At 37.8% G+C, this 23,596-nt stretch overlaps 1 protein-coding gene across 1 annotated transcript in view; it reads right to left on the bottom strand.

The window, feature by feature from the left end:
• The window catches only part of CCHR3.PART1H8orf82 (chromosome chr3.part1 C8orf82 homolog), a 539,277-nt gene that overhangs the window by 35,646 nt on the left and 480,035 nt on the right, over nt 1-23,596 (bottom strand). Inside the window, exon 2 of the mRNA XM_044067322.1 lies at nt 13,219-13,267. Within this exon, the coding sequence (XP_043923257.1) occupies nt 13,219-13,267 (49 nt within the window). The remainder of the gene's footprint in view (nt 1-13,218; nt 13,268-23,596) is intronic.

The following is a 23,596-nucleotide window of genomic DNA, read 5'->3' on the forward strand; positions in this document are numbered from 1 at the left end:
CCTTATGGGGAATCTGCCTCCTACACTGATATTTTCCCTTCCTGGATGACATGAACTCTAGGTAAGCAAAATAAAAGTCCAAAGAAAAGAAAAAAAATAACAACCCAAAGGGACAGCTAGGTATTCAGCACAGCAACAAGGTTTTCAGACTGACAAGTGATGATGACTTTCGGTCTGATGACAAAGAAGTTCTGTGTAACTGCATATGTAAGTCACTTTTAGGCCATACATCCTGTACAGAAAGGAGATGTGTGATGTACAGCGCATACAAGATGATAAAGTTTTGGTATACTGGCTGAGCACTAGTCTGCACTAGATGGGAGATCCTAATTTAGGGAAGCCTAAAAATGCCCTAGAGGGGTCCTGATGGAGAGATAAAAAGTCATCAAGCAAAGAAGAGTAGCAGTGCTGAAACTGAATTCATCCTCAAGACTTGGTGAGTACCTTTGCGGGGTGGACCCTGTTTTTCACAAAATTGCACCAAGGAGACACTGATATATAGACTGTATTTATATAGCATATATCATGGACAGAAGTAGGTCAAAAAGATAGCTGGGTGCAAAAGACCCAGGATAAAAAGTGCCCAATCATAGTAGGCGCACTGGTGCCAGGACTGGAAAAAATGACAGCGTAGAATCCTCAAAATACGGAAAGATTTCGACAATGGGGCGGGGCCAGGCCAGGCCCAGGGGGAGGATGGCCCCCCTGCTGTAAAAGGAAGTAGCAGTCCACAAAAATCACAAAAATTGATTGGCCAAAGAAGAGCCATAAAGACAATAGAGTGGACTATTGAGGATAAGGAAGAAATTATGTATTGCTACCATTATGTAAAAAGCCAAGAATTTCCAGACACAAGATATACAAAACAAATAAGAGAGAAATTAGTGGAAAGAAAAATACTTCTGCAGGAAAAACTGTCAGAAGCTTCAAATAAAAATTTGCATTCATTAATACAACAGATTTTTGAAAAACAGTATATAGATCAAGAAACTTTGATCTTTTTGGAAAAAGAAGCCTCTGAGGAAGTGAAAAATATAAAAAATAAAACCTAGAGATATTTGGAAAATATAAAAAAGAAATATGGACATGGGAAAGAAAGAGATTTGATATGGTGCAATATTTATGCAAAGGAGAAAGCCAAGTTAACTAATATAGAGAAGGCAGTCTCAAAGATATTCGAAGAGAAATACAAGCAAAGACATCCAGATATGGAAAATTTCACAATAAAAACTAATATCACAAAGATGTAATGTGGAAAAGAAGATTAGTAAAGCAGAAGTTAAAGAAATAGAAGTTGAAGTTATGGAGTGCCTGCAAAGTGAAGGATTTAATGTAGAAGGTCTAACACAGACTACATCACAGCATGATGGAGCGAGTCCCCGGAACAAGGAAAAGCAAGAAGATCAGGAGACATGTGAAGAAGAAATATGGACATGGGAAAGGAAAAGAGATTTAAAATGGTATAATATTTATGCAAAGGAGAAAGCAAAACTAACCAATACATAAAGAGCAGCACCAAAGATATTTGAAGAGAAATACAGGCAAAGGAATCCAGATATGGAAAACTTTACAGTACAAAAAATAAGAAGACTAAAAGTAAAAGTAGAAAAAGAGATTAGTAATGGAGAAGTCAAAGAAATAGAAATTGAGGTTATGTAGCAGTTGCAAAGAGAAGGATTGAGTGTAGAAAATTGGATGCAGAAAGCACCACAACAGGATAGAGCAATGGATATTCAAATTAAGGGTAAACCAGTGGAATAGGAAGCAAGTGATCAGGTGCCATATCAAGACATTTTGGAGCCTTCCACATTGAAGCTAGACAGCAAGGAAAGGAACAGGAAACTGTGGTAACTGATGCAGTCAGTGTTGAGGAGTGATAGGCTAGTGAGTTCCAATATTACAGAGCAACAGATGACACAGGACGAAATTGAAGAGAATGTGCCACAGGAAGATGCTATAGAACTTTCTACAGAATGCCCACAGGAAACGGAAAACAAGGGATGTGCCCTCAGTATGGAAGAAAATGAGCTAAGAGAAGAGTTGCTTGATTTAATGGACATGGATCGATATATTAAGATCAATGAGAGAAATAGACTGCAGAAGGTCAATAAAACCCCAAAAGTAAGAAGTCTGATAAAACAAATTCAGTAATTAGGACTGTCCATAGAGATCCATGCAATAAAATAAAAGTAAACAGGATATATTACTGTGCTGCTAAATTAATAACTGATAAAGTTATACCACAAGATCACAGGGTAGTGAAGGAAGGGGAGAAATCGAATACCATCATGGAAGTATCGAATAGAGAAAACTATAAAGCAATTAAGAAAAGTAGTGTCACTGTTAGAAGATTATAGAAGAGGGAATAGATCAACAAAATACTAAGAAAGATAGATGTGATTAAAGTAATGAACGATATTAGAACAGACCATGATCTGTCATACACTATCGCAAATAAACTAAATATTTCAGCACAGGCAGAAAAGCTTAGAAGATACACAGATAAATATAAGGGAAAAGTACAAAATAAGCAATGTATTGATGACCCAAAAAAGTTTTATAGAGAATTGGCAAATAAGATAAAAGGAATTGAAAGACCGCCACAAAAAGAGGAAGTAGATACATTTTGGAGAAGTATCTATGAAGATCCCATGGAAAATAACAAAGATGCTAAATGTATAGAAGAAGTAAAAGAAAGAATACAAAGTTTAAAGGTACAGGATATGAAATGGGATGAAATAACAGCGAGATTGAAACAAAGTTAAAAAAAGCCTCTAACTGGAAAACTGCAGGCCCAGATGTAGTACATAACTTTTGGTTAAAAGTATTAAGATCTTTCCACAAGGATTTAGCCATAAGTAAGAACTATTTATATACGCACCCCGAACAGATACCACACTGGTTAACAACAGGCAAAACGATGCTCTTAAACTTGTGTGAATCTGCAAGCTACCCTAAAAATTATAGACCAATAAATTGCCTTCCGACGACATATAAACTATACACAGGAACTCATGCTGACAGAGTTTATAGTCATTTAGAAGAAAACTCAATTATGGCAGTAGAACAAAAGGGCAATAAAAGAAAGTCATATGGAACAAAGGATAATTTGTTGTTAAATAACATTACAGTGGAGAATTGTAAAAACAGGAAGAATCCAAGTATGGCATGGATTAACTACAAAAAAGTATTAGATAGTATCCAACATTCATGGATAACAGTGCTTAAAAATGCATAAGATACACCCTACACTGATTGACTACATTGCAGTAACCATGAAACAATGGCAGACAACTTAGCAACTAAGCCATGATAAAGGACAGATTATTATCCCAGGGATAAAAATTCAAAGGGGGATATACCAGGGTGACTCTTTGTCACCCTTGCTATTCTGCCTTGCCATTAATCCATTAAGCTGTTTACTTAACAGCTTAGGCCATGGGCTACAATTTATAAAGCTCTATAGTTCATCAGATAAGGAACTGAAAGCACAGCTGCAGGTTGTAAAAACGTTTTCAGATGATATTAGAATGTCATTTGGTTTTGATAAATGTGCAAAAGCAACCTTTAAAAAAGGAAAACTGCAACACCAGGAAAAACATCAGTTTGGGACAAGACTGCGATATAAAAGAACTTGAGTAAGAGGGAGTGTATAAATATTTGGAAATTACTGACCTCACAAGATCCAAATGTAGTGAAAGTTTTGAAACATGAGGAGAATAAAGCTAAGATGACTTCTCTGCTTAATTTAGCAGAAGTATATTGATGTCAAGCAGGAATGAAAATCAAACCAGAAGTAGATAAAAACCAGGCAGCAACTGAATGTGCCAAAAAAACAAATGAAAGACTATAAGGCATGCCCTTCAACTGCACAGATTTTCGCAGAATGTCCAGATTTTTGCCTCATATTTTGGGTCTGTTCCTCATAAAAATTGTTTTTTTTTTTGACAAATCACCAGGATGATTTAAGGATTAAAGTCAATAAATAATGACAATCATTTGAGTTTCAGACTTCATATCCTTCACAAAATGTATGGTAACACAAATCCTATTATTCTAGCAACTTTCTAAGATTATAAGAGCAATATTGAAAATGTGTCCCTATCTTTGGGCTTTTGTTCCCTCATTTTGTCCGGCTTTTTCCAGATTTCTTGCAGTACGAGGTTGAGAGGTATGATGAAGGACCAGATGAGAAGGCAAGAAAAGTGGAAAAAACATAAATATAGTTGCAAGTATAGAAAACTTCTGGAAGAGCCTCATGGTGATCAATAATAAACACAGGAATGGTTAAGGAGAGGTGAATTCAAACAAAGAAATGAAAGGTTAATATTGGCAGCCCAAAATAGTGGACTACGTACATGCTGGTTTACAAAGTCCAGTGAATATGTGGGAGAAACAGACAAACGTAGGTTTTGTAAAACCAAATTGGAAACAGTCACACACCTTGTTGCTGGGTGCGACATACTAATGGCAGAAGGACTGTATACTGAAAGGCATAATAATGTGGGGAGACTGTTGCACTGGGGATTGTGCAAACATTATGTTATCGAAGTGGATGAAAAACACTGGAAACATGAGCCACAAAGTATCACAGAAAATGAAGACGTTTATATCACATGGGATCAGCCATTACCAACAGTTCAAAAGATAGATGCTAGAAAACTGGATATAGTGGTCAAAGAAAAGAAGACAAAAGTAGCATTGATCACTGAAATCACCACACCCAGTGACTATAGTGTCTTGCGTAAAGACAGACACAAAATCATAAAATACCAGGATCTGCAGGCTGAAATGAGAGCAATGTGGAAGAAAGATACCCAGACAGTTTCACTAGTAGGAGCAAAGGGTCTTATAAAAAAAGAATTTACAATCATATTTAGATATGTTACCAATCCATGTAACCCCATATGAATTGCAGAAGGAGTCATTACTGGACACATTGTGGGTGCTGAGAAGAGCACTTTTGGCTGACATCAAATGAACTTTAATCATACTTTGACTTAGGAATTGGGTCCATTCCCATCATGGTATTAGAAACCCAAGAGATTTGGAGAAATTAGAAAAGGGAGATCCCTGCAGATGAGAGATCCCTATAGTAAACAATACTGCAACTGTGATACAGAAGAACATCTGATAATGACAGGAAAAAACAGAGAAATGTAAAATTTTACTGAAGAGACTGTGAATAGGAATATGGAGGTAAGCATCCTTCAAATCCAGGGACACCAGAAAAGTCTGGGGAAGCAAAAGAGGAAAAGGAGTCTGAAAAGACAACATCCTAAATGAAGGAACCAAAGGTGTTGGGGTATGACAGGTCTGGAATGGGCCCCCACGACCCCTCCTTCCTGGGTGCCAGAACATTCTGGAATAAAAACCTGTTCTTTGTTGAAACTAAGGAACAAGATGCATAATATCCTGTTCCACCAGATCCTGCAGGACCAAGGGAAGTGAGGAAGCTGGCAAGGAAGACGATGAAGGAGACCATAAAATAGCTGTGTTGGATGATGGACAGAACCCAAACATCTGTGGTTATCTGTTGCCAAACAGGGAAGGAATCGGGGTGGGTGGGGGGTGGATACCAGATAGAGATTTTTGGCCTATACTACTCCGAGTTGGTCTATTTGGGAAAATCCAATGAGAAACCCTCTTACCTCTAGCAGGTTATCTTTACTGCCTATGTTCAAAAGAAGATTTCAAAGGATAGTTCCTCTGCAATTTATGCACAGGAGAAGCAAAAATTTGTTTGAGGTCCTGCAAAACATTACCCTTATCCAGCAGAGTGATTATCTAAGGGGGAATCTAAAAGTTTGGCCTTAATGTCCTCGGGTAAAGTCTGCAGACACAACCAGGATGACAGAACCAGAAGCAGCTGGCCTAGAAGAGTCATAAGGAGATAGTTATGGTTGCACCTGCCAACTTTACCTGAGGACATTAAGTCCAAACTTTTAGATTCTCCCTTACATAACCAGAATCTTTTCTTTTAATGAAATAAGAGGGCTGCCTGTGAGGCAGAACGCAATGTTTAAGTGTCACAATTGAAAATACTGTGGATTTATTAATGAGGGGTCCAATGTCATTTTAAGCTGTAATAAGAACAGATTTGGACGAAAAATAGTCACATGTAATTCAGCTTTTGTGGTTTATTTGGCCATGTGTGACTCGTGAAAGTTTTTATGTGGGCAAAACAACTGAAAATTGTCCAAAAGGATTTACAACCACTTGCTTGCCTTTACAAACAAATATTTTACTAATGTCTTAGCAAAACGCTCATCTGTGTGTACTGACTTTAGAAAATTTATATTCTTTGTTGTTGATTTTATTACAAACACCCCTTTTGCTAGAGATGTCGATATTGTTTTGGAAGTTAAGGAAGTAAACTGGCAAATTAATTTACAAGCAAATAAGCCTCCAGGGTTAAACAAAAGCATTAACATAAAATGTGTTTTGAAATCACAGCGAATAGAAATCCCCACTGTTTTACATGTATAGTTTCATTTTACAGTATTTTAGTGATTTGTAAATGCTGTTTTGTTTTAAGGATATCACTTTAAATGACTACAGTATTTTGTCATGTGATATTTTAAATAGATTATTTAAATGAGGTAAAGTAGTTGTTTGGTAGCTCTGAAGAAGTTCTTATTAAACAGAAGGAAAGCGCTTAGCTTAAACACTTTTTGGTGGGTTCCTCATCTACCTTACTGAATTAATTTGATTGCAAGTTGGAAAGAAAGGTGAATTGCAGCACTCCGGCTTCCTACTGGTGCTTTATTCTTACATTGTTTTGGTTTTCTGAAAGTACTATTTCTGTTTTGTTTTTCCTGATGTTTTTATTTGACTTCATAGGTACATGGGTTGTTACTAGGTTAATGACCACTGGGGCCCTTAGAAGCATAGCCATGCATCCTAAACCCATTTGGATCCCAAGTATCATGGGCGTCTATGCATTGGGGCATGTTAGTAGGGAGGTAACTAAGGGATTTGCAGGGCAGGTATTAGTTGGGATAATACTTTTCTTATTGACAGCATCCAGACCACTGCTAAATTTACAATTTCTCATCATGTTTTACTCAGATAGGGAGCCTATAACACAGAGTGGGGATTCTTGTCTTTCCAACATTTTCTGTCTATGTCACAAATGAAATTGAGACCCCTGGATCTAGTACTTCTGATGCTGTTTGTTTTGCACATATGCAACAGATCCATCACGGATGGCTCTGTGGAAGCCCAACAAACCAGGAAAATATTTCTTCTCAGCAGCCTGTAGCAAACTGAATACAGAGATAGAGCCTTTAGGCAATCATTGTAGGACAGGGTATTCATGCTACAAATTCTTCGTACAGGTTTATAGGTGAATATTAAGCTAACTGTCTTGAAGGACCATTTTAAGCCTAGCTAATAATCTGAGGTAAGAATTAAACCTTGTACCTTGTGTCTATGAGGCAAAGACTTTAACCACTAAGTCAAATCCACCCCCAAAAAGAAAATGCAACAAAATGAAAAAAAGCACAGACTGAAAGAAACCACCAAAACTTCAACCCTAAGTTAGCACTTACAAAATCGCATGAAGCAAAGACCATGTTAATGACTGATACCACGTGTGAATATGCTTTAATGCTGGAGGCAAAACTCCCTCATACAACCAAAACTAATCCTATAGAGGCTGTCAGTGATACCCGCACCATGCCTACACATAAAACTACTTATGCCGAGGCACTTACAGGTAACCTTCCTAAAACACTAAAACCTCCTGCACAGCACAATCAAAACAAGGGTCCTCAGCCATCACGTAAACATTCCATTAAAACACCATCCTCAGCTACACATAGGTATCCAATACTTCTACTGCTAAGCCCTTAAGGCAAACCAGTGCCCAGCCAAATTTCCTGGTGATTGGTGAGTCTGTAGTGAGGCACACCAATGTTCCTCTCACTGGACTGAGTAAGGAAATAGTCATGGTTAGCTGCCTTTATGGGTCTAGGATCCATCAACTCACACAGGCACTCAGGTCCTGGAACCACAGGTCCCAGTATGACTCTGTCCTAGTCCATGTGTTATAGTCCATGACTTGATAGGTACCCTCCCTCACTATATGAAGTGAGACATTGAGATCACTGATTATGTGTCTTAGGCAGTATGAACCTAGCACTGAGCAGCATAATACCTTCTACAGGGATGATGCCGCTTTAACTCATTACAGCCAGGTGCATCCCCCAGACATTTCTGCAGTTACCTCCTACTGGAAATGATAAATGAGAACATAGGTGACCTGGAAATGCTGGACCCATCACAGTTTGGCTTTGTTAAGGGAAGGTCATGTGCATTAAATCTGGCTGACTTCTTTGAGAAGGTCAGCAAAGCAATGGATGAAGGCAAGGCTGTGCACACAGCTTACCTCAACCTGGCCAAGGCTTTTGATACAATAACCCACTCAGGTATTATAGACAAGCTCATTATATTAGGTATAAACAATTTTATTACCTGCTGGATAGCCAACCAGTTCACTGATAGGACCCAGGAGGTCAAAAAAGGTGAAGCCACCTCTACCAAGAGGCTAGTCACTAGCACAGTCCCCCAGGGCTTGGTACTGGGTTCACTCCTTTTTGGCATTTATTTCCTTGAAATGGCTCCAGATGTTGTCACTGATGAAGTGCCACCACATCCCAATGTGTGTAAAAAATCAGAAAAGGGGTTGTGAATAGATGGATGGAAGCAAATGCTGAAGTTTTATGGCTGACTAAGTTTGCAGATGATTGCAAGCTAGGGGTTATCATCGACTTCACTACAGACACTAGCATTCTTCAAGAAGGGCTATCTCTGACTAACAAATGGTGCCAAAGCCATGAACTTAAACTCAATGCTAAGAAATGCATAATTGTACCCTTTGGGAAATATGCCCCTAAGAGTCGATCCAGTGGTCAGGGATCTGGGTACGCATGCAGACAGTTGTCTTACATTCAACCACCACATGGCCACAGTGGTGAGGAAATCCTTTTATGTTGCTCAACTTTTAAGTAATGGCATGTCATCAAGATCCATTATCTCACTGTACTCTGCCCTTATCAGACCAATCATAGAATACAATGCTCCCTTCGGTTTGTACCTGAGCAGGTATATGCAGCAGCTAGAGTGATCTCAGAGGTGCTTTACAAAAAGAATACAAGACATAACAAACCTGCCTTACACAGATTGCCTTAAAGCCCTTTCCCTCTACTCAGTCTCCTATAGACTGCTGAGTGGTGATCTATGGCTGGATTAACAGGCATCCGCAAACTGCACACTTATGAATTTCCTGCAAACAGTACCTGAAATACAAAGTCTAGGAATCTGAATTTTGTCTGTGACTTAAACAGAACATCCTGGAGAGTCTCAGAGACTGTCCCTCCTATGGAACATGCTTCCCATCCATGTAAAGCTGAGTTATCTATTACCCAATTCAAGTACAACTTAGCCCACATGATGGGGAATAGGAAATTAACACCAGGCCTGGCACCCATGTCTTTTATGGACATAGGTAGCTTATAAAAGCCAGACCCTCAATGGCCTATTTGGATAAAAGACATCATTCTTTCAGGAAAATACAACTAGGCTTATCAGGTCATTAGACTAGTAACAATCTATAAGTCTGTTTATAAGAGCTCCCAGTTTTTCTGTCATCTGTGAACTTGGTGAGCCAGAGGTCTTGGATGTTGGCCTTGACTTCCGAGAAGTAAATGTCAAACAGAAATGGGACCAGCACAGAGCCATGAGGTCTTCTGCTGGTGAACAGTCTCTTGGTGGAGATGGTCTCACTGATCCTGACTTCATGGGTCCTGTCTGTGATATGATTTAACACTCTCCTATGTTTGTGAATACCAGATCCAGTATGTTAGATCCACTTGTTGGATAGTGCACTATCTGTTCCAGGGTGTTTGTGTTATTAAAGTCCAGGAATCTTTGCACCTGGGAGTTTGAGACAAAGTAAGTTACCCAGTCTATACAGGGGGTAGTTAAAGTCACCATAAATTGTGTGCTTAGTTGGATAGTGAATACTTCCAGTAAGTTTAGGTAAGAGTTGTGAGACTCTAGGGGCATAGATGATGACCTGTAGTTAGCTATGTTATGGTGAAGGATCTTATCTATGGTGGCTTGAATGTTGATGAGCTCCATGGTATCATCCTGTTTAACCAACCTTGAGGTATGTTTGTTGTTAACGTAAATCGACACACCTCGAACTTTGGCCTAACTCTGAGCTGTTGCTGGTCTAAATGTCTGGAAGACACTGTAGCCTTGCACTACAGGAGTATTTACTTTGGCTTTAAACCAAGTCTCACTCATAGCACATATGTCTAAATTCTCTAAAGTGAGGATGGCTTGAAGGGTGTGGACTTTTTTTGTTTAGACTCCTAGCATTGAGCAGTAACATGTTAAGGTTGCTTGGAGACTTTTTCTCTATGTAGTTTTGTCTTTTTGGCATTGCCTAAGAAAGTTCTAAGGGGATGGATAATGTTTTAGCCAATATTTGAAAGCCTAGGGAGGACAGGTGCAGCCCATCCTTTTCAAAGCAACATGGTCTGTTGACCATGTCTTTCCATGATGACAGATACTAGATCCCCCTGGAGTGACACCAGAAACTAAGCCACTTATTAAAATCATTCATTTTATGTTCGAACTGTGGCAACATCCTTGGTGAAGGTAGAATGCCGCTCAATGCAAGGCTCATAACTGTCTGTGGTATTTATTCCAAGAGAGCCATCATGTCTCTTTTGATATAATCTTGTATTCTTCTATCTTACTTTAACCTTTTATAAACTTAATGTATATATTTTCTGAGCAGCATTTCTCCCCAGGCTTCCACTGAAAAGAGACTTTATGCCCAGCTGGACTATCTCAGTAAAAAAATGTATGTAAGTAATTAAGTAAACAAATAAACTGTATGTTCTACCTCTATCATTAATCTCTTGTCACCTTCTTTCTTTTGCTTCTTTTAACAGTCAGTCAAGACAGGTTTAGAGTTTAACTATCTGTCTTCAGTAAGGTAAGGTGAAAAGCTTGAAAAAGACTAGACATGACCCCCAGCTAATCAGCTCCATAAAGGCTTACTGCTGACTACAGGTGATACATCTTTAACTCAGTATGTAAGATGGTCTTTATTTTTCAGGCCCACCAGTACATAGGAGCAAGCAGCTGTCTCTATAAACACTACACACAAATTGATTACTCCTCACTCATTTTCTTTACAGACAACTCCAGACACACATGCAAGGCCTTCCTTCCACTTTTCTCCTTTACACCTCAGTACATCACACATTCAATAATGCTTGGAATCAACTGACCTTTGCCAGTGTTTTGCAAGGTCTTATGACCTCATTCTGGTCATGTTCAGTAGGGGTATGGATCATGGCCAAGCCTCTGGGACTGGAGATCACTTTGCCTTTGTGACATGGAGGGGCTGCAGGACAAACATCTCCATTAATAATAAACTTTAGTGAATGAATTCACAGTAATTGTGAGGGCCCATCTTGTGGGTCTGAGTAAACACATATTTATCAATAAGCCAGTTAACCAAAACTAAATTAAGCCTAGCACAATGTTTAAAAAGCCACCACTCCACAAGGATCAGCCCAACATCATGAGTGGTCAATTCATTTGTGCATGCTGGTTTACAGACATAAATTCATACAGAAAAAAAAACAAAACATGTTATAACTGTAGCAGTAAAGGATGGCTACATATTTAACATTTTGCTTGGAAACTGCAAAAAGAAACATACTTTAAAGTATTTTCTACCTTCTAGTCTTATTCTGAAATGCAAAACTGGCAAGTTTAAGCAATTACAATGCACTGTGCCAGTGGGTTAGGACTAATTCCAACCAGACCATTCTCTCCCACTATTGCATGCATTACTTACATACCTACAATCCCTGAAATCAAATGCATAGCCATACCCAAAGTTTGTACTGTACCTAAAGAGTGCTGATTCCAGCTAGAAAGCCAGCTGAACATTCAGTCCAGCAGTACCTCAACACAAGATTTTCCCCAACGAGACAGGAACTACTACTACTTTATGCTACTCAATTATCACTAGTGAAATAAACCCAAAGGCAACAGCAAAGGTGAACATGTTGCAATGAATAGCAATGGGGGGGTAGGCTCAAAGGAGAAAAGCAATGTTCTACTCCTTTACAAGACCCTACTGATGCAACAGCTAGAATACGACATCCTCTTATGGAAACCAAACAGGGACACACAAGCAGTTGTGAACAGAGTGCACACAGAAAGCACTAAAACTGCCAGGGGAATACTGGGGACTCCAAAACAAGAGAACTATTCAGGGTTTCAACTATACTTCCATGAAACAAAGGTTGCATATAGTAATCAGAAGGAAAGGTAAGGGGATAAAGCTGAAAAGGAAAGGCACGGTAGGGCTTAGAGGGCATCCTTTCTAACTGCAGGGTTTTTGATTTATTCTAGACAGGGGCAAGTACTGTTTCACAAAACAGGGTGGTGACAACTTAGAAAAATCTCTTTAAATGAGCGCTACATGCTAAAAGCAACAATGGCTATTAAAACAGCATGGGATAGATGGGTTAGCAAGACTGCTGGGTATAGAAGCTGCACTTTGAAACTAACAGATAAGCGCTGACTGGTAAAAATATTAAAAACTGAAACATCTGCAAGGATATATAACTGTAAACTTGGTGGAAATGTTGTTGGGAGCATAACGATCAAGCAATGTCTACCAGAAGGTCCCAATGACAGATGCAATCATACTGGCAGTTGTATGATATTGGTGTACTGATTTTATCATAAAATAGTAAGAATATGATGTACTCTACTCACATTTCCATGGATGTGTGCATTGTAGCTACTTCCTATAAAAGATTTTTGAAAAAGAAAAAGGAAAACAAAGGCTATATATGAAGTCTGTATCAGACTAGCAGAAAACATTTTTTTAACACATGAAAAAGAAACCACCACCACCTGTTTTCTAAGCCATTTGCTTCATTAATTTGTTATAAGGGAATTAGAAATTGCATCAGTAAAGTTTACAGTCATTATATATTCTAGAAAATCTAGGTGTCACAGCAAAACACTGGCACTACTTACATTAATCCCCATTTCTTTACCCATTTTAATTAGTAATTGGCCATAACTGTTTAATTTTTATGCATAACTCACATACAAATGATGTGTTAATAAAGGCTTTCAGATGCATTCCGTTAAAACAGATTGCATTACCTTTAAAGCAGGTGATGAAGTTCTTCACTTTAGCATCATCCAGAAACAGCTGTAAAACATTAAATAAAATGTATAAAACATAACATAAAAAACAGAATAAATTTGATTAATTCAATATAATATAAGGAAACAGCATTAAGTCAAATACTGCTGCAGAAGTAAAGGAAGCCAGTTATTCTCAGATCAATGTGAGTGGAAACTGACATTTGACATTAAAACTACAGTATATTCTAAGTGGTTCATTCAATGTTCATGAAGTTTTCTTGAAAAAAAATAAAAATTAAATTTTTCTAGGGCAACATTTACAATATACTGCAATTCAATATAATCTCTCTCTCTCTCTCTATATATATATATACATACATATGGTAATACCTCAATAGGTCGACACACCAGAATATCGACCACAAAAGACTGACAGTTGTGCGTGATCAACAATCCCAGAGTGATGGAATACTCTCTTTTTCCAGAGATTGTGCAATCTTGGAGTTAGTATATATAATTAGCAGGGGGTGTGGAGGGTGTATGGGGTCTTGCCCCCCAGGAAAAAACTACATTTTCTTTTTGTTGCATATTGTGAAAATTTTACTCATGTATGCATAGTTCAGTGTTGGCACGTCTGATGTCGATCTTTTGAGGTCAACTTGCTTGCTGTCAACATTTTGGTGTGTCGACATTGTGAGGTAGATCCATATATATATATATATATATATATATATATATATATATATATATATAAAAATAGATACACAGAGATCACATGCTATTCTCCTATTATACTATTCTGGTAACTATTAACACAAATGCAAACCTGACATATCACAGACATGACCATGTTTTTGTCAGTTATATATTTTTTGATTGCCAAATGAACTAAGGTTGATATATTTCCAACCATGTAGTATATTGTCTTGGATAAAATCACAGTCTTAATAATCTACTTAATAATCTGGTTAAATAAGAGGTATCACATCATTATACATTTTATTTAAAGTACATAAGGGTTATATTATTATGACAGCTACTAAGTAGGGCAGGACCAGCTCGAATGTCACACTGATGGGGGAAGGGATGTGAATTTAACATGTGTACCGATAACACTGTTTTACAGCACAATAAACCACTCCCATGCCTGATAAAAAGTATATATAAACTTAGAAAGCTTGTGAAATTATTACTCTGTTTTTGTTTTACTTGGATCGCTTGTCTGTGTACTTAATAAAGGATTTTCGACTGGAAACAGACTGCCTTGCCTTAGGATTACTTTTGAATACTTAATAATGCTGTACAATTATATATTTTATATTATTATTTTTTGTTTTGTTTTGACAAGTTTAAGTTCGCTACTTCTACTACTACTGTCTGATCTGATTAATATACAGTGATTAACTAGAAATATATGGACTGAATATCTTCCACACAGAGAAGTTTCTTACACTGTTTTGTCAAGTTATTTCCTCACACATGTTGACTTAAACAAGACTGCATTCCAGACATTATCTGTTAGCAGAAATCTAAAATGTTGTATCAAGTACGGAATGAAAATTATTGTTTACCTTTTGAGGATACACTGCAGGTACAGTTGAAGCAACTGTTTGCTTCACTGTCCCACTCAATATGCCACAAATTTAAATATTAAATTATTTTTGATTGTTTTATTCAAAGTAATGTACTTTTACATTTCTTTTTGTTAAACTGCATTTTGGTGTTGTAAGAGCAATTTCTTTAATTATTTCTGTAGCAAAGGGGAAGGCATCCCTAGCACCAGAGCTGAAGAGCAGCACTCAAGCACATTTTGCTTGGCTCTCTCTGGGGACTAGCAGAGGAGAATAGCTTGATCAGTGCCATAATAGGCTTATTTTTTATTTACTTTTCTGACACAACTTCTTGCAAACTGGAGCCTTTTTACTGACTGCAAGTATTGACAAATATAGCATGGAACCTAAATAACAGAGAGAAGAATCCCTGACTACAACCCAGATAGCCCAAAACAGATTAGCAGCTTGAATGCTGTAGCCAGGTGGTGAAGGATGGAAATGACTGGCTCGTGTTGGTTTGCCAAATCTGAAGGAAGAGAGACAATCTGTTTACTTCAATGCCGGCACCGACTTAAGAGACAAGTAATAGCCAAATGATCAACAGGCAGAAGGTCATACACTCATACATCTACATATTCAGTACATACAGGTATCATCCCCAGCCTTTATCTCCCTGCCCTCGGCCTCAGTTAGTATATGTGGACTATGAACATCTTGCAAGTGAAAAAGTTACAATTAAATAGAGAGCGATACTATTGAGCAACAGAAGTCAAGGGAGGTAACATCTTCAGAATTCCAATTACCCAAATTACGAAAAACTCTTCCACTCAAGTACTGTATGTAATAAACTAACCATGTGGTTGCCAGGGGCAAGGAGCTCAGGCAGACTTTACTGTTTTCTACATCACTTTTCATTCAGCAGCAGTGCTTATGGGTTTCTAACTACTTTCAGAGAAACACAGTTTTGAAACTATCTGAACAAATCAGATTTCATATACAAATGTCAGCTCATACATGTTGTTAGAGAGAAGAGGCATGGCACACGGCCATGTCATTGCTTAGCTCATGAAATCTGGACAAAGCCTAAAGTAATTGAGGGACAAAGGCACAAAAATAGGGACAAATTTTAAGTATTGCTCTTATAAACATAGAAAGTTGCTAGAATAACCGGTTTTGTGTTAGCATACATCTTCTGAAGAATATGAAGTGATTATTTAGAGAATTCAGTCCTCAGTGAATTGTCAAAAAACACAAACTTTATGAGAAAGAGACAAAGAAAATGAGGCAAAAATCTGTACATTCTGTGAAAATCTGGATAGTTGAGAGGTATGCCTGTACTTATTACTGAATGAAAATGTCATTATCAGACATTATCTGTCACTCAGATTGATACACATCAGTTTAATTATTACTGTTCAGGCATACATCAATAAATTATTAACATAAAAATACTTGAAATTAGTTGAATTACTACTGTCCAGCCTTACATTAATAAATTAATTATTAATATGAAAAGAACCTGAAAAAAAATCAATACTACCTAATCAGCAAATGATCTATTATTCAAAGCAGAGCTCACTGGATCATAAACTTCAATCAGGCCTGCACAACATAATTCTTTACTGCAGAAATACTCTTGTAGATAGAGTAACACACATTTCAGCTGAAAGCAAGCAATGAACAACTTGTATAAAGTGATTCTGCATAACCAGAGGGCAAACTGGACATTGTTGGGGTAAACAAGGTAGCAGAGAGGCAACAAAAGAGTGCAGGCATGGCAGAATACATGGGGGTGGTAGAAGGAAGGGGGTAAGAACATGGGTAGGGGAAGAGAGTGGAAGGTGTAAAATTAGGGATGTGGGTGCTAGAAGCAAAACATGGGGTTGTAAGATGAAAAATTGTTACATGTTGAATGCAAGCAAGATGATTAGATGCAGTGGCCAGTTATAAGCCAGAAATTCCACAATTTTAGGAGGAAGGGAACTTCAACTGACAGAAATGGCAAGAAGGAGGAGTTCTACTGAAAATACAAAAGAGACAGAAGAGGAAGGGAGAAACATGGGAAATACAGAAACCACCACATGGGCGAGCTGGCACAGGCAGAATTTTTGTGTTGGATGATTCTAATAACATTAGATGGGTTAGACCGGGAAGATCCAAAAAATCCAAAGGCGATATTCCAGGGTGACTCTGCCACCACTGCTCTTCTGCATTGCCTTTAACCCATTAAACTGACTGCTTAACAGATTAGGTCATGGCTATAATTTGGCTCCCAAAAAGCAAAAAGGTGTTAAGACTTCTTATTTTCTCTTTGTTGATGATTTAAAACTGTATAGCTCATCAGATGAGGAACTGAAAGCACAACTGCAAGTAGTCAAACCTTTTTCAGATGATATAAGAATGTCCTTTGGTCTTAATAAATGTGCAAAAGCAACCTTTAAAGGAAGAAAGCTGCAGCACCATGAAAACATCAGTTTAGGACAAGAATGATATAAAAAAAATTGAGCAAGAGGGAGAGTATAAATATTTGAGAACTGATGAAGGATCAACAGTAAAACACAAACAAATGGAAAAAAACTCAGTAAGGAATATTTTAGAAGACTTAATCTTGAAAACAGCACTGAGATCCAGGAACAAAGTTAAAGCTATAAACTAATTTTCTCTTCCTGTCCTAACTTGCAGTTTTGGAGTGACTGACTGGCCCCAGAAGGTGTTGTATAGATTAGACAGGAAAACAAGAAGGATGCTTTATGCTCATCAAAGGATTTATAAAAATCAGTGCATACCAAGTTTATATATTCCCCGCTCTGAAGGAGGTATGGGCCTCCTTGAAATTGATTACATATATGATCTGCAATCATGGGCCCGCATATATATCTGCTGGCCTCACAAGACCCAAACATAGTGAAAGTTTTGAAACATGAAGAGAATCAATCTAAGATGACTTACCTGCTTAGTCTAGCAGAAGCATATGGGCAGCAAGTGGGAATGAAAATCAAATCAGAAGTAGATAAAAATCAGGCAGCAACTGAACGTGCCAAAAACAAAAGAAAGAATATAAGATGAAGGATTAGATGAGAAGACAAGAAATGTGGAAAATGCATAAATATAGTTGCAAGTCTAGAAAACTCCTGGAACAACCTCATGTTGACCAGGATCTAACACAGGAATGGTTAAGGAGAGCTGAATTAAAACCAAAAGATGAAAGGTTAATATTGACGGCCCTAGATAGTGGACTATGCACATGTTTGTTTACAAAGTCCATTGAACATGTGGGAAAAACACACAAATGTAGGTTTTGTAAAACAGAATTGGAAAAAGTTGTACACCTTGTTGCTGGCTGTGAAATACTAATGGCAGAAGGACTGTACAGTGAAAGGCATAATAGTGTGGCAAGACTGTTGCACTGGGGACTGTGCAAACATTATAATACTGAAGATGCTGAAAAGCAATGGAAAAATGAGCCACAAAGCATCATAGAAAATGATGTTCCAATAGTCGCAGGCAGAATGGGTCTTATAAAAAAGAATCTAAAATCGTATTTAGATACGTTACCGATACATGTAACTATGTAAGAACTGCAAAAGGAGTCATTACTGGGCACATTGCAGGTCCTGCAAAGAGCATTTCTGGCTGACATTAAAGATTGAAACAATACTCATTTCACAAACTTTAATCATACTTTAACATAGGAATGGGGTCCAGTCCCATCATGGTATTAAAAACCCAAAAGATTTGGAGAAATTAAAAAGGGAAGAAGAGACATGATACATGAGCAGAGTCAATGTGTTACTTGATTGACTCTGGGCAAAATGTTTCATGTCCTGCTAAAAGTAGCTCTAAAACAAGGATGGGGAAGGGAATGTACACATCCACGCAAGATGGTTCAGTTATCTGGCAAAGGAACCTTTGGCGGTTGTGAAACATACGACAAAAATATTGATGGGTATTTTTTAAATTTTTAAACAAAGCAGGAAAAGAAGTACTCTAACGTACAAGTGTCATATACAGAGACAGTGAAAAGGACAGAATAGAAGACTTTTAGACTTCAGAGTTTGTAACGACAGACCTACTTCTATTATAGCTTGAAGCCTACATCCTTCTGAACCATACCATGTCAAAACTAAACATCCCAAACAGACTACAACAAAGAATGCCATTTTTAACAACTTAATATGAGATTTAGAGTCTGCACAGATAAATCTATTTCTGCTACATCCAGAGGCCCAGCCTGCTGAACAATACCACACCAAATACAACACCCCAAACAGAGACTGCAGCAACATGCAGATATGCAAATACATACAGATACATTTCTCTCTCTCTCTTCATGCACACACACACACACACACACACACACACACACACACACACACACACACACACACACACACACAGGTCTATATCACATTGTTGAACTTACTATTTATCAACTACCTCGTAGTCAAACTCCCTTTGTTGAAACCCCTTTTTGTCGAACGATCATTTTAACGAATATTTTCCCTGGGAAAAAAAATGCACTGGGCCATGATTGGGAATTTGCCCTTTTCCCCACTGTAGTGTGATCTCGAAGTTGGTATATTTACTTATGGGGGTGTGGGGGACTTTTATATTTTGTGCTTTTTTGTGAAGATCGGTGGTTGGACTACCGGTTCTTTTCCCTGGGAAATAATTAGTAATAATGATAAATAGTAAGTTTGATGATGTGATATAGACCCCCATATATATATATATATATATATATATATATATATATATATATATATATATATATATTAATATTAGTAGGGTCTATATTATTACATTGAACGGAACGAATGTCGAACAGTCACAATATCGAAAGTACCGTTCAGATGATTTGGTTTTGTGGGGAGCTGTGCCCCCCCGCTAATTCTATATATCAACTGCGAGATCATACTACAGTGAGGAAAGGGCAAAATTCCCGATCTTCACTGCACCCCAATCCCACAAACCAGGACTTGATGTACAGCACGTTCGATATTGTGGCCGTTCGACATTCGTTCCATTCGATGTTATGATACAGACCCTATTAGTATACACACCATGTGAGTAGGGACATTGGAATGATACCCTCTACCTCATAGGTTCATAGGTTCATAGGTTAGTACTAAGCTAACTGCCCTTGCGAGCCATTTTAAGCCTAGCCAATTATCCCTTGTGAGACTCAAACCCTGTACCTTGTGTTTACAAGGCAAACATCTTAACCATTAGGCCACCCTCCCTCATCATGTTAAGGGGAGAGAAGTAGCTTAGAGGAAACTCTCTCCTTTTCTTAAACATTGGATAAGACTGAATTTAAGAATACCGTAATTCCAGTCTACTGAATTCTGAATGCTGATGTTTTGATAACATCTTCAGGACAGTAAATAGTTCTAGTGTGCACATCAAGCAATTACGGTGACATAGGGCTGGGTAGAGGCAGATGAGATGGACATTAACTGCATACCAGTAACTGCTTACATTCAATAAGAAAGGTAAAAAAGGGTATGTAAATGGGGAAGAAAAGTGTATAGTGGAACCATGACTACTGTAAAATTAAATCAGGTGGAGAAAGTAAAAGCTTGGTGTTTTAAAGAGAAAATATGCTCAGGAAGGGAAGAGAACCTGATAGAAAAGGGTGATGATGGTGTATTTCCAAGAAGACATAACATGTCTAGAGGAAGAGGCTGAGGCTGGGAAGGAAGAACAACTGATAGCAAGACTGACCTTATAATATGCTGGCAGAGACTGGGGTCCCTAAAGACTAGCTAATCTGCAGAAAGATCATGAGTTGCAAGAAACATGATAAAATGATAAGTTGAGGAAACAGTATAAAAGGATGAGAAAAGAGAAAGAACTATATGGTGATGCAGTACCTTAAGGTGTTCAGTTCCAAGACAAATTATAACAGAAGTGTTTGTAAAGGATATATTCAAGCAAATAGCTAAACCAATGAAGGATCCACGGAATAGGGTAGGGGAGAAGTTAAGGGATGTGGCTAGTTTGCCTCTCCTAGATATGAGAAGGGTAGCATGGAATTTGAGGTATATTGTGTTGGTGTGATGATGGAAACTAGGAAATCACCTCCTGTATTTCAGGAGAGGAGCGAGACTGCATGAATGGAATGCTCCTTGCAGAAATGAGGGGACAGCCTAAGTGGCCAGCCATTGAATGGCTTCTCGTTCTCACCTAAACAGTGAGCTCACAGGGAGGTTAGGACTGCAAAAATAAAAAAAATCATGAACCACACTGATGACTGTCTGAAAGATAGCCCCTCCTGGTCAACCACTACACAGACGATAAAGAACAAATGGTTTAATTTGTGGGGAGAGGGCTGATTATCAACAGATGATGGGGTTAAAGTGAACCAAAAGGGGGGGGCTTGGTTGGAGTTGCTGCTGCAATGTACCCCCCTCCAACCTCCTCCTCTTCTTGTTGTATATATCCTTTTCCTTTTTTCTCTTCTGATTTTTAGGTGAGTCATAATTACTGTAATGACGTGGGCTGGGCTATTTGGAAGATCTGGAGTTCAGACATGTTGGCTGGTGGTCATTTACTTTGATGTGCTGGCTTGAGTCTACACTGAGTTTAACTCTGAGGGATGGTAGTACCAGGGCAAGACTGGGAAGATGCTTGAGCACTTTTGTCGATCAGAGTGGAGGCAATGGTGTTAAAAAGGGATGTTTAGCAGGGCATATAACGTACTGCATTATAACTATAATAATCAGAGGATGTTAGAAAAGATTGGGAAGAGAGAGACTGGAAAAGCAATTTGCAAGAGAACAATTGAAGGACATATGTATGGCTCCCAAGTACGCAACAAGGTCTAGAACTTTTAGGATCATTGCTTGGAAGTGTTTGCACAGGCATTTTTATACCTCAAGTAGACTTCAAGGAATTTTTCCACAGGTAGATAGCAAAAGTTGGAGACGTGACTGGGAAGAAAGAGGTAACTGGGAACATATGTTTTGGGAGTACAGTGATTTTTGGGAGATGTTAAAAATTCCCTACAGGTACTCTGTCAGAAATATTGAGGGAGCAAATGGCTGTAACCAATGAAATAATTCTTTTCAGCTGGGACACAAGATCTAAACTGCTTAAACATAGTAAGGTCTTATTAAGTTTAATTCCGCTGGCTGCCTAAAACAATTACTAGAAAATGGAAATCAAACTCTAAACCAACTGTATTTGAACTATTGAATATTATAAAACAGATAAAAGAACTGGAAGAAGGATCTCTAGAAAAATTACATAGAAATACATGAAAATTTTGGGAACAATACATGCAGAATAATGTTCAGGAGGAGGAGGTATAAGACTTGAGGGGAAGCAGGAATTCAGCAATTTATGTAATGTTGGATTGATATTAGTTATAAAGAAAGAAAGAAAAGATATCTAATCTATAATGTATGTAAATGGAAAAATGTTAAATGGTTTGCCTTCTTTTCTGCTCATGTATGTTTGCCTATGCCTTGACTGATAGTTTAATAAAAGTGTTAAAAAAATGAGAGTGGAGGCAACTCCACTGGGGAGTGTAAGTACAGTGGCTATGTCCAGAAGGGTAGCATTTCTGTGCCCAAATTAACTGACTGTGTACGGGCATTGAGTATGAGTATTCTGACTTAGTCTCTCCAAGAAAAGCAACTGAAGGTTCCCGTTAGTGTACTAATACAATGAAAATATTGGATCTTTGAAACTATTTTATTTGATGGATGAAATACTGTTTATTTCTGCATTTGTTAATATTGTGTTTGCCATGGTTCTACTAAATTATGTAAGTTGGAATTATGTTTAGTTTGTTGTTCGTGTCCTTCTAGGATGTATCATGATCCTGCCATATAAGGAATTTTAATAAGATGTATTTGTGGAAGTAGGGAAGCCAATGTCAGTGTACATGGACAAAGCTGTTAGAATGCAGGCTGGGGCCACTGAAAAGTTAAAGTTAGGAACACTGTGTGCAATTTTAAAGGAAACGGGAAGTAAAATCATTGCACTGAGATACACCCAAACTAGCAGGGATGTAAGTTGCCTTTTCATTTGGACCTCTTGGAAAGAGGTGTATTTTTTTAAGATTCAAAAGACAAGAATGGTGTAATGAAGAGGAGGGAATATCTGAGTGAGGAGGATTAAGTAAAACACAGCAATACATGAGATGTACAAGGTTAGTGGAGTTTAAGGTCAATAAGGAAGGGATGTTATGACTTACAAAATTCAAACAGGGGAACAAGTAGGAAAGTAGAATTACTGAGCAACAGGGTGGTAAATTTTAGTTACATGCAATATGTAGACTCAATTACAATCTCTCTCTCTCAATGGCTCTTAAATTGAGTCAATGAAAGAGAAGAAATAACAAGAACTGTTTTGTGTCATATCAGAACAAACTGTATATAGTTACAGGAAGTGAAATTGAAGCGGTCCCCAAAATGTAGAGTAAGTCAAATAAACCTTTAAAGTGCTTTCTTTGAGAGGTATTTTAACTACATGCTATCTGTGGGAAGGCTGCTACACAAGCAGAGACAGAAGAAATATGAATATTGACTGATGAATGAACCAAATCTGAATGAGAAAAATTATTTCAATAATCTATAAGAACCAGAAATAATTAAAGAAATAATTAAACAAATAGTTTTCACTTTTGCACACACTATTTTCACGCTGTAGGTATTTAGCTACAAGGAATACCTACAATTAGAAATCAAAATTCTAACCTCAAAACTGACACAGTCAAGAGTTCTCAGAATGGAACATAACAGTAATTGACTGTTTTTTTTGTCAGTAAGGTCTTGTACAGACATAATAGCCATTGTGGAAATAAAACTGGTCTCCTGACAACCTTATCA

Source organism: Protopterus annectens, chromosome 3.part1, assembly GCF_019279795.1.
Source record: "Protopterus annectens isolate FY-2018-M chromosome 3.part1, PAN1.0, whole genome shotgun sequence".
NCBI classification, from domain to species: domain Eukaryota; kingdom Metazoa; phylum Chordata; order Ceratodontiformes; family Protopteridae; genus Protopterus; species Protopterus annectens.